Genomic DNA, 16929 nt, shown 5'->3' on the forward strand with positions numbered 1-16929 from the left:
AATTATTAAATAAATTACTCAATCTGTCTGCCATTCAGTAAAACTCACACATTTACATCTGTTATTCTTGAATTATTTTTGGTTAGGGCTTTTCTTCTTTATTAAAAAATTCTACCCAATAATGTTACCTTTATAGCTAATTTAGAATGGTAACCCTGGTAGATTGGGTTACAAATATCAGAGGGGAAAAGGATTTCTTGTGCCTAATAATATTTTTGTTTGGAGGAAGCCCTGCAAGCGAGAAATGAATTATCTTGACTCCAATATTGCCATGCAGTTTCTGTATTTTGCAGTAATTCAAAAAGGAAACAAATATCTCAGAGAGGTTCATTTTGATACCGCATGGTAAAGAAAGAGAGTAATTATTCTCCAAACACTGTAAAGCTTTAGATCAGAAACATTTATCTGTGCTGCATTTAAAAAAGAAGAAGAAAGGAAAAAGGAAAAAGGGAACCTGTAGTGAGCTCCGCTATAAGCTATAGTTAAAGCTTTGCATTTCCTGGTGTCTTTTGAAACGTAAAATTCCACAACAAATAGCTCTGTAACGTATAACCAGTATGAAGATTCAATTCAGACTTAAGCACTTTGGTTTGCTTTTGAATCTTGCTATTTTCTGCATTTGTTTTGACTGCTCTCATCATTCAAGATTGACGCTTGGATGGGTGTGTAGGAGGAAGCAGCAGCAGCAGGCTTACAGCTTGCAGACAAAAAAAATCTGCCTTATCTGATGGCTATTATTGAAAATGCGAGGTGTAGCCTGGGCTGGGTAATGAAGGGGAGCGAGCGAGGGGGAGCCAGGAGCATGGAGCTGCATACTGATGAGTGTAGGAGTACTTGATAAAAAGAATTCTGGCTGCCGGCCGTGCATTGCTCATTGTGGAGTACTCCAACAATCACAGAACGCAGAGCAGCCTAAGCTGACAGCTTGATATGCCTTCTTCTGCTGCCTGGTTTTGGGGACTGTATGACGTACTGGTCGGTAGTAAAGATTAATATGTAAGAAATGTGGAGCTAGGATCAAGTCATACTCCACAGCCTGCCTGGCAAACTATGTTTTACTTCTGACTTTGCTCTCTCGCTGAGAACATTAATCTGTCAAGCTGGCGGGCTCCTTTGATAGCAACTTTCCCAGGAGCATGATGTGGCAATGCCACCTCTCAGCCCAGGACTACCGCTATTACCCCGTGGACGGCTACTCCCTGCTTAAACGCTTCCCTCTTCATCCTCTTACAGGACCCAGATGCCCTGTCCAAACAGTGGGACAATGGTTGGAAAGCATTGGGCTACCTCAGTACGAGAACCACCTGATGGCTAATGGATTTGACAATGTGCAGTTTATGGTAAGACGCTCTCTGTGTCCACGGAGCTGCCTTTTGTCTGTCTTTGCTTCTTATGTGTCTTAACACGGCTCAGAAGCAGCCTGATTTGCACCAAAACCGGTCAATTTTATATATGTAACTGCATCAGAAAATCGGATGCCCTTAGGACTGAACTTACTGTGTACGTATAGACACTTGCTGAAAAATGAGATCTATAGGCATCCATATACATATGTGTTATATGAATGAACTGATGAGAGTACTATTTATAGACAGTGACAGAAGATTAACATTTATATTCTCCCTGTCATTCTTTGTGTGATTTTTATAAATTTGTAATCTCAGAATACCTGTTTGGATTCTAGCATTCTTCAGTTAATTCTAGGTTCCTAAAACATTATTATTTCACTTGAGCATCAGGATTTAGTGATTGATTAGACAATGTGTTATGTTTACGGTGTAAAGATCACTTTTTTTCCTGATAATTGTTTGATAAGCTGTTTAAATTTTGTGGCCAACCTTTAGTTCATTAGCAAACTGCTTCAGATGGTCGGTTATGGAGGGCATTCACTTACACATGATGATTGAAGAGCACTGAGGTATTGCTTATTACTTTAGGTAGAAAACAAACACTGCATCAATTAACTGTCAATATTTAGAAAGAGAGGCTGATGGACGAAGTGCATTCGTGTACTTCTGAATGCTGGTCTGCATGCAGTCTAAACCTGGTGTGTGCAAACTTCTCACTGTCATGAATATAGGTGAGGAAGGAGGATGGGGAGATATGCAGACCTATAATACAGCTTTCTAATCATTTACATACCTCCCCCAGTGCTCATCAGTTTCCCTTGTTAAGCTACGTCACAGTCCTTATTACCTTTCCTTGCTTTTAAGGTCCTATCACACATATTACTGATCCCTAAATTTAGAGAGAGCTACATAACATAGGCATGTAGCACACAAATGGCTTGTAGAAATAATTAATAGCTTTTTCTAAATAGAATGCTGGGGCTGACACCGAAGCTTATTAATCCCAGAATTGATAACAAAATACTGAGGACTAATCATGTCTTTTTATTTCCATTTGAGATTATTTTTCCTCAAGCTTGACTTCACTACCGTCGATTTGAAAATTATTCAAATTGTTAAACTTCTGCCTCTTCTCCAAAAATGTGTATGCCCCATGAGCTTTTTTTAAAAAGCTATGTAAATGTAGTAAGACATATGAGCTCTAAGTAAATGTGTACATAGGACTCTTTATGAACCTGTTTTATTATAATGAGATATGCAGCAACTGTTATTTTTCTCGTGTTTAAGAGTACTGTCAGTGATTAGACAGACAAGATATGTGGGTATTGAAATAGGAAAAAAGTGAAATTTCTTCAATTGCTAAGAGAGTCTTAGGACATTGAGCAGAATCAGGACAGACTTAGGACACTAAACAGATGGCACTGAGAATTAGAGGCACTATCAAACAGAAAGTCTTTTCATTGTTATTTATATTTGTTGCCCATTTTGATACATCTTTATTCTTTCTCATTCCCACTCCTGAAACACTTGTCCAAATTTATTCTGGGCCCGTGAAAAGTTAGGTAGGTCTTTGGAGTCTCTGGATTATTTGGCTGCTTTGCAAGATTTTAATTCAGCATAATTTTCCTCTGAATGTTAAATGCTTTTGAGCAGTATAATCCCTTTTTGAAAGCCTGGAACTGAAAGGTTAATCAAACAGGTTTCAAATAAGCATTTGGAGATTGTAAAAAACATTCATGAATGAATTGTGTATAGGCACTTCAAAATGTATCTGGGTGGCAAAAATCCTGGACATATGTGACAAAATCAAGGTCTGATTTTCTTCTTAGATTATTGTTTTTATTTTTTCAATTCCAAGTATTATATATAGTTTTCCAAAAAATAAGAAAACAGTTAATTCAGATGAGTCAATCAAATACTTTCTTCGCAAGACAGAATTAATTTGAAAAAACTTTGAATTATCATTTAGAGGAGTTAATTAATTATGAAAATGAAGCAAATCATAAAATGGTCTCATCAATTATCGCTTTATATGCTGCTATACACCATTTATTTGCTACTAGTATCATAAAAAATCAATTTCTACCTCTATAAAAATTATTTATTGATCTCCATAATCTAATTTATTTAATTACAAACTTAGTTAAAGTTATTAATATAATCAGCCCACTTTAAAAAACAGATTTCATTAATGTGGTAAAAAATCTGTTAGACCTGCTTAGTCTCCACTCGGTATCACATTCTAGCTTTTGTTTTTCTTGAAACACATTCTGACCTGCATTTATTCATCCTGTTGCCTAAGCAACAAGCACCACACTCCTATTAACTATGATGTAGTGCAGGTCTTATTAGCTTTTTAGAACAAGGCAGTAGAGACATCAAAAGGATATAATTAATGTTCATTGAAACGTCATAGCACATCCATGCATAGATATACTTTATTTAGGAAACATTCTCAAGAATTAATTTTTCATTTAATCAATATTCCATTAATGAATGTGAGTAACTTTCAAAGTATTTATTGAAAGCTTTAAAAAATTATTTTGCTAACTCTGTTCCTCACTCTCCCACATAAACACAATATATGGATGATTTATCGACATGGCTATGATTAACTTTAATAAAGATTTCTTCCATCAGTTCCTACACATGGTTAGAAAAGAAGAACCCCCATTTATTTTTAAATATCTATAAATTATTGCTTCTCTTTTGGGGTCTTAATACTTATCCTTGATTTTATCGATGTGTGAATTTTTTTCAATATCTGAAAGTCAGAATTCCAAACTTTTTCTTTATGTATCCAGTTATGGTTGCAGAATAGTTGTGCACACAGTTTTGGCCCTTCTGTATCCTTAAGAATATAAAATAAATGAAAATTGGTATAATTAAAGAATAGTTACAAAAGTATATCAGGTCACCAAAGACTTTGGGAAAGTCAGATCTACATTGCAATCATAAGCCCCTTCAACACAGAATCCTTTGTCTGAAGACTTATCCAGGCCTCACTCTACCTGTGCATGCCCTCTGAAATAATAGAGCATCAGCTCCCTCCTAGTTAGGCATGTCTACCTGCTATGCACTAGCCTCTGGGAATGCTGCTGTGGTCCTCTGACATCCCACCTATTTTCCCCAAGTTTCCAACATATAAAATGTGTCTAAGTTTCAACATTACTTTTTTTTTTCACCAAGGAGTTTAGATATGAAGTGATTACTATACAAACAGCACATGCTTATTTACTTCTTTATTATATATGATTCTATCATCATCTCTTTTTTCCAAGTCTGATGACTGCTTCCTCTTTTTTCTTTTTTTTCTTTTTTTTTTTTTTTGTGAGGAAGATCAGCCCTGAGCTAACATCCATGCCAATCCTCCTTTTTTTGCTGAGGAAGACCGGCCCCAAGCTAACATCTATTGCCAATCCTCCTCCTTTTTTTCCGTTTTTCTCTCCAAAGCCCCAGTAGATAGTTGTATGTCATAGTTGCACATCTTTCTAGTTGCTGTATATGGGACGCCGCCTCACCGTGGCCGGACAAACGGTGCGTTGGTGCGCGCCGGGATCCAAACCCGGGCCGCCAGTAGCGGAGGGCGCGCACTTAACTGCTAAGCCTCGGGCCAGCCCCCTGACTGCTTCCTAAATTTTAAGTCACAAACTATCTATTCTTGTCTCGATGACTGCTCATTTGTACTCTCCCCCACCCCCTCCTGGACATCTATGTCCTTTCCCTCCTGTCTATCTTTTATCCTCAAAGGTCTAACTCAATTCTTGCCTTGTTTATGTAGCTTTCCTTAACAACTCCAGTCTTTAGCAACCTCTCTGTTTTTCTGAACTCATGTAGTGGTTGTATTTGGTAGGAAAAATTTTATTTGGCATGCTGTTATTCACTCTCTAAGATTAGAATTTTTGATTTGTATATATCTTGTCTCCCCAAATAGACTGGAAGCTCTTCAAGTCCAAGTTCTGTATATTCAATTTCCTTGCCTTTCTCACAACTCCTAGCATAATATTGTGTACATAGAAATCACCCCTTAAAACTGGATTCACAGCAGATTTTTGTAGATGGACCTCCAGTCTTATTTTAAAACTGGAAGCCTTGTTGTCACTGGGAACATGGGGAATTAGTACTCTTGATTCATTCATGCAACCACCACTCATTAAACATTTTCTAGGGACAGTGCATGTGCTAAACATGTGCTAGGGACAGTATTAATTACTAGGGATGTAACAGTGAACAATACATGATCCTTGACCTCAAGCAGGTTACAGTATTGCCCTCAGACCTATCATATTATTTGCACGCACATCGCACACACATTCCTTCACGTGCTCACACACACTTGTGCACATACACACACTGTATCATGAGGATCTTGTCCCTCATCCTTCCCTATAATTGCTGTCCTTCAGCATGTTACTAGCAATTGTTGTTCCAGCAACAAATTACGGTGGGCAATGGAAGAGGTAAAGTCTATCATAGCGTGAAGTAAAGGAGGATAAAGACACTAATAACATGAAAACACTGGCAGTGTTATGGTAGATTTATAATCCAAAGACTGAATTAAGAAGTTTATATTACTTACAGGAGGACCGACTTATAGCCTCACCAGGATAGCTGACAGTTACATTTGTATACTCTAATCAAAAAGGCAAAAGAATGAAATTATGCCAACTCTTTTTTTTTTTTTAGCATCACCTGTGTTTTTAGCAATTGCCATCCAGGCTGACTTGGGATGCTTTGACCATATTAAAATGTTCAAAATGCAGGCTTTACAGAGTAAGAAATAAAAATAACACTAGGAGCCCTATGTGAATTGGCATTTTTGTATACTTGGGTGGGTAGCATTCATAAAGGGCTTGCTGAGGGTCAAAGTGAGTAGTGCCTATTAGACACTGAAGTGGAGCCACAGAGCTCTTAGAAGTCATCCATTTGAACAAAAGATTTGAACAAGACTGATCTTATAAGTATTTAATTGAAATTCTTTTTTCCATTTTTACAGTGCATTTTACATGCTAATAGACTTACTTCTCTTTCCTTTTTTATATAACTTTTCTGTAATAAGAACACCACTTGCAGTTGACCTGATAAAATGACCTTTTAAGTATCTTAGCAGTATATCATGATCCAAGTAAGATGTTAAACTTGCACAGCAGAAAAGTAAATTGTCCCTAAAGGATAAGACTAATAACCCCCATGATGATTTCTTGTTTCAAATATTGTTTAAGAAAATTTTATAAAGTTACTGAGATTTAAAGGTACAAGTGAAAAATACCTGCCACACTCCCTACGCCTTCCTGTTTCTGAAACAGGCGAGGCTCTAAGTTGAGTGGGTAGCTTTATATTGAAAGTGCAGCTATAATTTTCCAAACTCATTTAGGCCAGTAGTTACACACCCACTTCATTTTTTTCAACTACAGGCATTTAAAATCTGTTGGTATCCAAAAGCCAAAGCCAGGAGGGAGTTATTCTTTATCTGAACAACAGCTTAATTACAAATATAATAGGCAAGAGCCTTGCAGTGATGTGACAGCAAACTAAAGTAAGACTTCTCATTTCCAATGTCTTGCTTTTCTATGATTTGGTTTACTCATCTGTAAAATCAATCTAATGAGAGATCTAGGAGAAATGTGTTTTGGGCTTGTTATTTAATATTTTGAGCTCTTTAAAGATGTAGGGTACAATATTGGTACTGGCAGAGCTATTAATTTTTCTTGTAGATCTCATTAGCCGTGGAAGGACACTGATTGCTTCTGCAGTAGAAAGTCAGAAATGTGCATATGTTCAGGGATGACCATCTTAGAAGAATGACTTTCAGAAAAAAAATTAGCCACAATTCTAATCTGGTGGTACTAAAGAGAGTCTTTTCTTCTACCTAGAAGTTACTCAGATTACATTTTCAAGCATTAAAATATGCTGCCCCATTTTCTAATAATGCAGTACTACAACTCCCATTCCTAACTAATGCTCACATGAATTGGCCTTTAATTTAGTCATGCAGAATATTTGCATAATTTGATCTCCAATATTGCTTCAAATGACCAGATATTTGGAATGAGGAATGTACTTCATGAATCAGAAAACTTATTAAAACTGCTGAGTTACAGACTAATTTTAAGAAATCCAGCCACAATCACATTTCTTTGCTTTAAAAGGACAGTTCTCTCAAACAAGTCTTCAGTGGCGATGATCTCCGTATTCTCACTTTTAGTCACCTCCTTAACCTCTATAATCCTGCCTGCGTCCCAACTCTTCTGCTAAAATTGTTCTCTTTTAGGTCAGCTGTGACCTGCTTCTTGCCAAATCCTAATCCCCCTTTTTTTCTCACTTCATTTGTCTTTGCCCTCTTTACAATGTCTGATTTTCACTGTCCACTCCTTATTGATATTTATTTGGGTTCTGTGACATTACACTGCCCTTTCCAATCATTCCTAGTCTCCTAATCCTCCTCCTGTCTCTAACTGTGGGTGGTGCTCTACCTGTGCATCCGTTAGGGAGACCGTTGGTTCTCACAGATCCATATCTGTCCCTACTCTTCACCTCTTTCTACCTGGCTTCTAGTGCAGTCCAGCTACTCAATAAACATTTCCATATACATGTATGCATGCAAAGCGTTTAGCACAGACCTGGCATAGAATAAATGCCCCGCAAATGTTAAGTATTACTGCAGCCAGAGTGATCTTGCTAAAGCACGCGTTTGCTTTAGCACAACTCTGCTTAAAATACTTCAATGATTCTCAATTATCTGTGGGAGATTATATTTCCCAAATCCTTAATATGACTTTTGTATTCAGGATTCCTTATGAGCTACCTGACCCCAATTTATTTTCCAGCCTCATATGTTACCATTTCCTCTCTTTACAGTTCTAGGGAACTGTATATTTTTCTTTTATTGCCTGGCCTTTGCACATGCTGCTCACTCTGCTGAGAATGACCTTCCTTCCCCTCTTAACTCCTTTTTATCCTTTAGTTGTTAGCCTGGTTGTCATTTCTTCTGGCTGTCACTTCCCTGACACTCCACATATGGATTAGGAACCCTTCTTCTGTAGTTTCATTTCTTACCACTTATCTTACTTTGCTATTTTACCTATTTACTTGTCCACCTACCCCCCTACCTCTGCCACACACAAACACTAGAACAGGGGTCGGCAAACTTGTTCTGTAAAGGCCAGGTAGTAAACGTTTTAGGCTTTGAAAGCTATATGGTCTTTTGCAACTATTCAACTCTACTGTTGTAGCATGAAAGTGGTTATAGACAATATGTAAATGATGAGTATGGCTGTGTTCCAATAAAACTTTATTTACAAAAACAGGGAGATTTGGTCACTGAGCCATAGTTTGCTGCCCTTGCACTCAATTTGAAATTCCTTGAGAATTAGAAATATGCTTTGATTCTCTGTATCTCCAGGTACAACCCATGGCTTAGTCATGTAGACGTGGTAAATGTTTGTTGAGAGGAGGAAAGAAGAAAGCAAATAAGGATGAAGGAAGGGAAAAAAAGAAAGAAGAAAGGAGAAAGGGAGTGAAGGAGTCATGCAGTGGCTACAGCAAGTTTCCTGAAGGCCTTTAAGAGAACCTGGCCAATAGTCCAGGATATTCAGAACGAGATCCAGCCTTAGGAGTCTGACAAGAGCTAGAGAGGGGTTTTTGCTCTAACCAATCAGACTGGAGTATATTTTCAGCAAGGGAACAGCACAGACGTAGGAACTAGAAAAACACAGCTGCAAAGGAAGTCTGTTGTTCCCTCTGTTTGGAATTCCTTTCTCTTCCTTCTTCAACTAATTGTGCAGCATTGTTCATGACTCAGCTTAAGCATCACTTCCTCTAGGAAGTATTCCCTAATACCGTCCTGTCATCTGATTGGCGTAACTGGCCTGTCTCCTGTAGACCCCTGGCACCCTGTCCTTGGCCCTATGTTAGTCCTTATTATATTGCATTGCAATCATGTTATCTGTTCAGATGTCTGCCTCCCATCCTAGAAAATGAGTTCCTTAGAAGCAGAGATGGGGTCTTACTTATCTTTGTATTCCTAAAGCCTAGCACAATGCCTGGCATATAGTAGCTTCTCAATAAATATTGATTGGATGGAATTTTTAACTATGAGTGAGTTATTCAGTTTCATATAAATTATCCCATGTAATTCTCACCATATCCCTGTCAGTAAGCATTTGTATGCCCATATTTATAAATGAACAGAATGAGGTGTAATAAGGTTAAAAAAATTGCCCAGCACCACCTGGATTTCAAAGTCAAACCTCTTTAACCTAAAAGTCCCTGCTGAATTCACTAAGACCACATTATTTCATCATTCCTCCCTTCATTCATTCAGCAAGTGTTTCCAGAACCCCTGTTAGATTGCAGACACTGAACAGGACATGGGCCCTGCCCTTGAAGCAGGCCCACTTTGTTGTACTTCTGGTTCTTCGAGGGATTTCTTCATCTTCTTACCTTTCCATCTTGTCCCCTCTACTTCTCAAGAGGACCTCTGCTTTAACCAGACCAGAATCCTCACAGCAAAATAAATATATACCTTCACTTTTGTTCATGATTTCCCTCCTACTAACATAGCCTGTCTCCTCCAAATTACCTATTGAAGAAAGATCCATTCCTTAAGGCCCTGGTCCCTCCACCTGCTCTGTGGAGCCTTCTTCTACTGATCTGGACCCTGCCCACCTCTCCATCTTCGTCTTTCACCCCTTTAAGCTCTGGCCATGTTGAATTACTTATAGTCCTTCAACTGTGCCACACTTGCTAACAAATCCATGTCTTTGCACATATTATGTCTTATACACACTGTTCTCTGCCCAGAACACTCCCTTCCTGCACTCATTCTCAGCCTGGGTAACTTACTTCAAAAGCCCAGCTCAGAGGTTCGTTTTAGGGAGACTTTAGCAAATGCTTTGATATTACTCAGCTATCCTTCGTTGACCTCCCATGGCACCCTGTACCTCTATTGGAGCAGGCTTATCATTCAGGGCTGAATTATCTGCTTATTTACCTAACTCCTTCCCCTGAGAGAGAGAACAGTGTCTTGTTCAGTGTTATTTTCTTAGTCACTAGCACATAATAGATCCTTGTATAGTTTGCTAGGGCTGCCATAACAAAGTGCCACAAACTGGGTGGCATAAACAACAGAAATTTATTGTCTCACAGTTCTGGAGGCTAGAAGTCCAAGATCAAGGTGTTGGCAAGGTTGGTTCCTCTGAGGGCTGTGAGGGGAGGCACTGTTCCAGGCCTCTCTCCCTGGCTGTCTTCTTGCTATGTTTTCACATCATCTTCCTTGTGTGCATGTCTGTGTCCAAATTTCCTCTTCTTATAAGGACACCAGTCATATAAGGGTCCACATAGGGTCCACTCTAATCACTTCATTTTGAACTTGATTACCTCTGTAAAAACCTGAACTCCAAATAAATTCACAATCTGAGGTACTGGGTTTAGGACTTCAACATATGAATTTGGGAGGAAGATAGTTCAACCCATAACAGTCCTTAATAAATGTGTGTGCGTGTGTATCCTTTGTTTATTATCACTTGCTTTGCCAACCACAGTCCATAATGGTCACACAATAAATACTTGATTAATTGAACTAAACTCAATCTACTTGAAGTTTACATGAGATTTAAAATTTTTGAAGACTCTAGTGTTACTCTTTCATCAGCAATAAATACAATGTTGCTGATCACTTATAGTTTTTGCATGCATGGATAATCATATACAGGGTCACACTGCTAGTTGATATGAGAACCAGCAAGGCCAGAACCAAGAACTTCCTACCTCTTTAGTCCTGCATTCTTTCCATCTTACTTTGCAGCTCTGCTGGCCACTAAATAAATCACGTTTACAAGAAATATTCATTTGTTGCCATCCTTATGGTTGATAACTACCTGATAGAAAAGCCTCAAGGGAATAGATGATTAGATAAATAATGTTTTATAAGAAGGAAAGAAAATATAACCAATTTAATAATATGACCACTGTTTGTCAAGAACTTGTTATATACTTTTTCACATACATTATATTTACTTCTCCCACAAACGTTACAAAGTTATGTAGTGTTATTCCAGTTTTACACATGACAAAACTTAAAGAGAGACTAAATATATGGCCCAAAGCAGTCAAGTTTTAAAGCTAGGTCCATCTGAGTCCAAAGGAACAAATTTTCAATACAAGTTGCTGGGGCATCATAATGTAGATGAGCCGAGTAAGGTATGGGTTCTGGACAAGCAAAGTAGCATCAGCATTCCTTGTTCTTGGAGGGATGATGAATCAGAGGATTACCAAGGAGAGAGATGAGAAGGAAGAAAACCCTTGCCTCATGCTGAGATTAGGTAGCTGAGATAAGTTTCCAGACTAAGGAAACTTCCCACCACACACAGGGTTATAAAAATACAGTTGCACCTCCAGGTCAAGTCTGTCTTCGGACACTGAGACCTTCTGAGTGGGAGTCATTCTGTGCATACAGGAGACACAGCATCAAACAGGAGCAGTGTTCCTGGAAGATATGCTTTGCCCTTCAGTATACTCCTTTCTAAGGTGTAATGAGTTGTCATTATGTATGGCTACAAATTTTTATCCACAAGAAAACTCAAGCTAGAGAGGAATAGAAACAATACTTATAGGTCATTGCATACCTGTCCCTGACTTCATCCCAGACTTCTTAATCTGGTCTGTATGTACCATGTACATCATAGACATTGGGAACTATCCATTCATTTAAGAGCATATGAGCTAAAAGAATATTGAGAAACAAGAGCCCTCATGACTCCACTTATAAATTATAGAGGCATATTAGAAGAGAAAAATACAATGAATAATTAATATAGGCCTCTGAATATCAAATCATTGATATCTGCCCCTTGAGTCCACAGAATTAAATTTCAGATTGTTAAACTTTTACCTTCTGTCAGACTGAGCAAAGATGATTAGGATTCATATCCAAAGCAATGTGAAACATCTTGGGTTTATAAGCCAATGTCTGTTTAGATGCTGGCAGGAAAGATTAGACTTGTCCTTCCAGAATTTTGAAGGAGATTTTGGAATAAGAGGCCTAGAATCTGAAGTATCGCAAGTTTATTTGAGAGGAGTTCTGTTACACAGTCTTTTATCAGAAAGGAGGAATCCTGTAAAGAAGGAGCTGGGCATTTAGTATTCATCAGGCCTGCATAACCGTGTAGCCCAGCCAGTTGTCTAGCAGCTCAGAGCAAGTGAACAGAAATATACAGGCTGGCCAATATCTAATCCAGAAATCCCTCACTCTTTCAAAAGGAAGCAAGCAAAAGCTCATCCATACCAATTCGATCATGTAAGAACTGCTGAGTAAATAACACAGGTTCTTTTAGTGGGCAGTGGGATGAAGGGTATGTTATACAGTTAAAAAACCTAATCCACTTACTTCCTTAAGTAATTATGATATAGTGGAAATAAGAATACCATATTCTTATTGCACTTTATAGTCTTTAAAACTCTTACATACATATTATCTCAATCTGGGAGACAAAATAAATTTTATTTTCAATTCTAGCATAAATGGTGTAACATTAGGTAAGTTTTCTTCTCTGAAATCTCTGAACAAGCTCAGATATAACTTGATTTTTTTTTCAAAACTCTCCCTCAATTCAATGTCTACTCTAGGTGCTACCTGCCTTCTCTTCTTCCCTTCACAACCAAGCTTCTCAAAAGAAATGTCTACACTTGCTGATTTGCCCTTCAACTCAATACAATCAGGCCTCAGTAAATTAGCCTCTGTCAGTATCCTGAAATTATTTATAAATGGTGACTCATGAACTCCTATTTCCCAAGTAGGATATACTCTTTCCAGTCCTTATTTACTCCATCTTTTTGTGGTCTTTGTTTCTGTTGACCACTCTTTTCCTCCTTGGCTTCTATATCTTTGGCATCTCCTCCTCTAGTAGCCACCCCTTCTCTGGCTCCTTTGTAGACCTCCTTGCCTCTAACTGTCCCCTAGGCCTTTCCTTCTTCTCTTCTCACTCCACACATTCACCTTAGGTGACCTCACTTATACTCAACAAAAGCAAAAGTTTTCTACTTTCTCTACTGTACTGACCCCTCAAACTCAAAGTGTCTAAAAGTGGAATGATCTTTCCCCCCAAAACTTGTTCCATGAAAAAATGATCAATCGGGTGGAATGATGTTGAGAGATCAAGTAAGATGAGACTAGAGAGGTGGCTACCAGGTTTGGCAACATAGAGGCCACTGGCGAACTTGACAGGAGCAGATGCCATGGAGTAAGAGGTGCAGAAGCCATATTGCATCGGATTGAAGAAGTAGTAGAGCAGACAACTGTGGAAAGAAGTTTTGCTGAGAATAGGAACACAGAAATAAGCAAGTAGCTAGAAGGTGATTTGGAGGTCAAAGGGAGGATTTTTTAAGCAGGAGAGACTGGAGTCATGTTTGGCTACTAAAAGGAATGATCAGGTAGAAAGAGAGATATTGAAATTGGAGAAGAAAGAGAAATTGACTGAGTGAATAAAGGTGAGAGGGGTTGGGATCCAGAGGCAAGGGGAGGAATTGTCTTTGATGAGGACATTCCTGTTGTAATTGAATGGAAGACAGAGAGGATGGGTACCATAGTGATTTATATAGAGAGTGATGAGAATATGGAGGTGTGTATCCTCTAACAGTTTCTATTTTCTAGCAAATTATGAGACAAGGGTGTGGAAGATCTGAAGATAGGAAAGATATTAAAGAATCATATCAGAAAGCAGGAAAGAGAATTTACTAGGAAAACATAGTAGAATTACAGGGCCGTGTTGAAGGCTTACTTGAGATTTGTAATCGTTATGCTCCATAGGAATTGGAAAGATGATTGCACTCTAAGGCACAGAATTGCTTTCACAGTCTGGATCCCTCTCCTACTTGGTGTGAGATGGCGGGCTAGGCATTGAACCTCTATGAGCATCTTAGTGCAAATGGGATATGGTACTACCTGGTTCACAAGGTTGTGGCGAGAATGAGATTAAAGCGAACTGTGTGTTTTCAGTAGACAATGAATATGATAATGACAAGAGTGCCTGTTCTATTTAGCTGGCAAGCCACTTTGGAATTACTGACAGCACAATGATACACAGAAATTGCCACAAGGCTTCCTTGCTCTCCCTCTCATAATACACTGGATACAAGGAAAATGCTTATATGAATTATGTGAGGAACACTGAAATACCCATAACCCACCTATCTCAGTGACCATATATCAAATAACTCTAAAGGATGTTGGAAAGTTATGTCCCTTTAATTCACTCTTACTCACCACAGACCTTGATTAATTGACTCTGCATACGCTCAAAGAACTGAGCCTTTCAGTCTTAATGGCCACGCAGTAGTGCATGCTGTCAGCAGACTACTATGGGACTTCCAAGGAGCTAGATTGCCTTTAGTGCTTTCCCTAAGAAACATACTCAAGGACACCCACCTGCTCACAGCAATAAAATGTTCTCTTAACTATGGTTGATCAAATTGTGATAATTAATGTTTATAAGAATATTTGAATACTCAAGAGTCTAGCTTTGTCCTCAAGGATAACTAACTTAAACTTGCATCCAGACTATAAAGTGTATTGACAAATACTATGAAGTAAATTAATAAACAGACTGAAGACTAGCATTTTAAAATATAAATTTATGCATTTCAAATCTGCATCTTTTATCCTTTAACATGTGTTGATAATCTAAAGTAGAAAGTACCTAAGCATTTGTGAAGGGGACCCCAGGAAAATCTTTTTGAATGGATTCCTGGGAGATTTATCCGTTCATTCCTAAGTAAACACCTGTTGAGTACCTACTATACTCATCAAACTGTGCGAACTGTTGTAGTGACTACAGAGAGGCATAATAGAGATTCTTGTTAAAGATCCTACAGTCTACTCAGGGAGCTAAGGCTAGTGTACTTAACAGCTAAATAGCAATACACATTCAAATAGCAATAAACGACAAGAGTGTAAGTGTTTTCAAGCGTAGACTGTAACTAATGGAGAAATGAGTGTTAGAATCTATGAATTTCTCTGAATCCTGAGAAGGAAGAGATGTCACTGAGCTGGAGTGATCAGGGAAGGCTCTCTGGAGGAAGTGGGCCAGGGTAGGATTTGCTTAAACAGTGAAGAATGGGGCCAATGATGTAAGATTGAATGAAATCGTGAACAAAGGTGGGGAGATTGTAAAATGCATGTAGTGTTTGAAGAACAAAAGAGATACTGATCTGGCAACAATTCAAGGGATTGTGTAATGTCTCCATGAATGAAAACGTTACCTACCTTGTGAAACGATGGTTCAGATGTTACACATGCACCATATGGAAAGACAGCTTAATGATCCATCGCTGTGCCCAGATAGGCTCACCCAGATGGCAGCACACACATGCACATCACACATATAGACAGCAAGGAAGGATGAGCATGGAAACATCTGTCTGACTGATTGGCCTTCTATTTCCAGATAATGCTGAAGAAAACAAAGTTACTTAACTTACATCAGGTGTTCCTTCTAATAAGCCCATCTTCCTGAGGGCTAGTATACTGTCTCAAAGCCAACAGCAAATCTGTTTTTTAGTAGTTTCATATTATCTGGAATATCCTCCTATCCTCCAAAACTAAATTCACTCATGTGTTAGATCCTTTGCTTCTTCAAAGATATTCACTGCTCTGATTTACCGATAGCTAAAGAAATCATCCTCACTTTCATGTTGGATCTATGACCACTGCCGAAAACACCTATCAACCTCCTCAACTCTAAAATTCAGCTTGTTTGAAATGTTCCAAGAATTCAAACGAGGAAACATTTGCTTAGCTGCCACTTTCATGCGCCAGACATTATGCTAGGCTCCTAAATACAAAGATTGATCATGATAATGACAATAATAATAAATACTTATATAATGCTCATATTCCAGGCACTGTTGTGTTTTACATATATTAACTATTTTAATTCTTTTGGAGTTAATAGTATACCCAGTCCCTCCTCTCATGAAAATTACAATGTACTAGAGAAACAAACATGAAAACAGACAAATTCCTTCACTGTTATAACCAATTGGAACTATAATTCAGAGTAGAGTGGAGGCCCTCAAAACGAGTGACTCAGCCAAGGCTTCATAGAAGAGGTCAGATTTATACTAACTCTTGATGGATTAGGAAAATTCACAGCATGACAAAGGCAGAGTGATAGAGCAGCCTTTCAGGCAAGTGAGAAGGCATGTAATTAGCATGGAGCCACAGAGGGAGATACCCAGTAGTTTAGGTCTGGCTGGGGTGCAGGGGGCAAAAACAAAAAGAGGCAATACATAAAACCAGGGAGGTCAACATGGGCCAGGTGGGGGACAGTCCATTTTTACTCCATTCCAACTTGGATCTCCAGAGCCGTCTCTGTGTAACTGAGAATTACGTGTTTATTTATTTCTGTCTTTTGATACGTGTGAATATCTGTTTTCCTTCCCCTGCTGCACCCTCAGCCCCTTTTAGTTTGGAGTGCTTTGAGGAAAGGTCCTTGCAGGGTCGTCTCCTCCCTTGTCACCCCTATAGAACCTCCCAGTGAACACATAATGTCAGTTGAGGCTAATCATCAGCCTGTGCTTGTAG

General features: G+C 38.6%; 1 protein-coding gene across 2 annotated transcripts in view; it reads left to right on the plus strand.

Moving 5' to 3' along the window:
• Positions 1–16929, plus strand: part of ANKS1B (ankyrin repeat and sterile alpha motif domain containing 1B) — a 758303-nt gene that overhangs the window by 666362 nt on the left and 75012 nt on the right. For both annotated transcript variants that reach the window (XM_058568586.1, XM_058568587.1), the window contains exon 15: positions 1234–1340. In XM_058568586.1, coding sequence (XP_058424569.1) covers positions 1234–1340 — 107 coding nt within the window. The remainder of the gene's footprint in view (positions 1–1233; positions 1341–16929) is intronic.

Source organism: Diceros bicornis, chromosome 25 (genome assembly GCF_020826845.1).
Source record: "Diceros bicornis minor isolate mBicDic1 chromosome 25, mDicBic1.mat.cur, whole genome shotgun sequence".
Classification (NCBI taxonomy): Eukaryota; Metazoa; Chordata; class Mammalia; order Perissodactyla; family Rhinocerotidae; genus Diceros; species Diceros bicornis.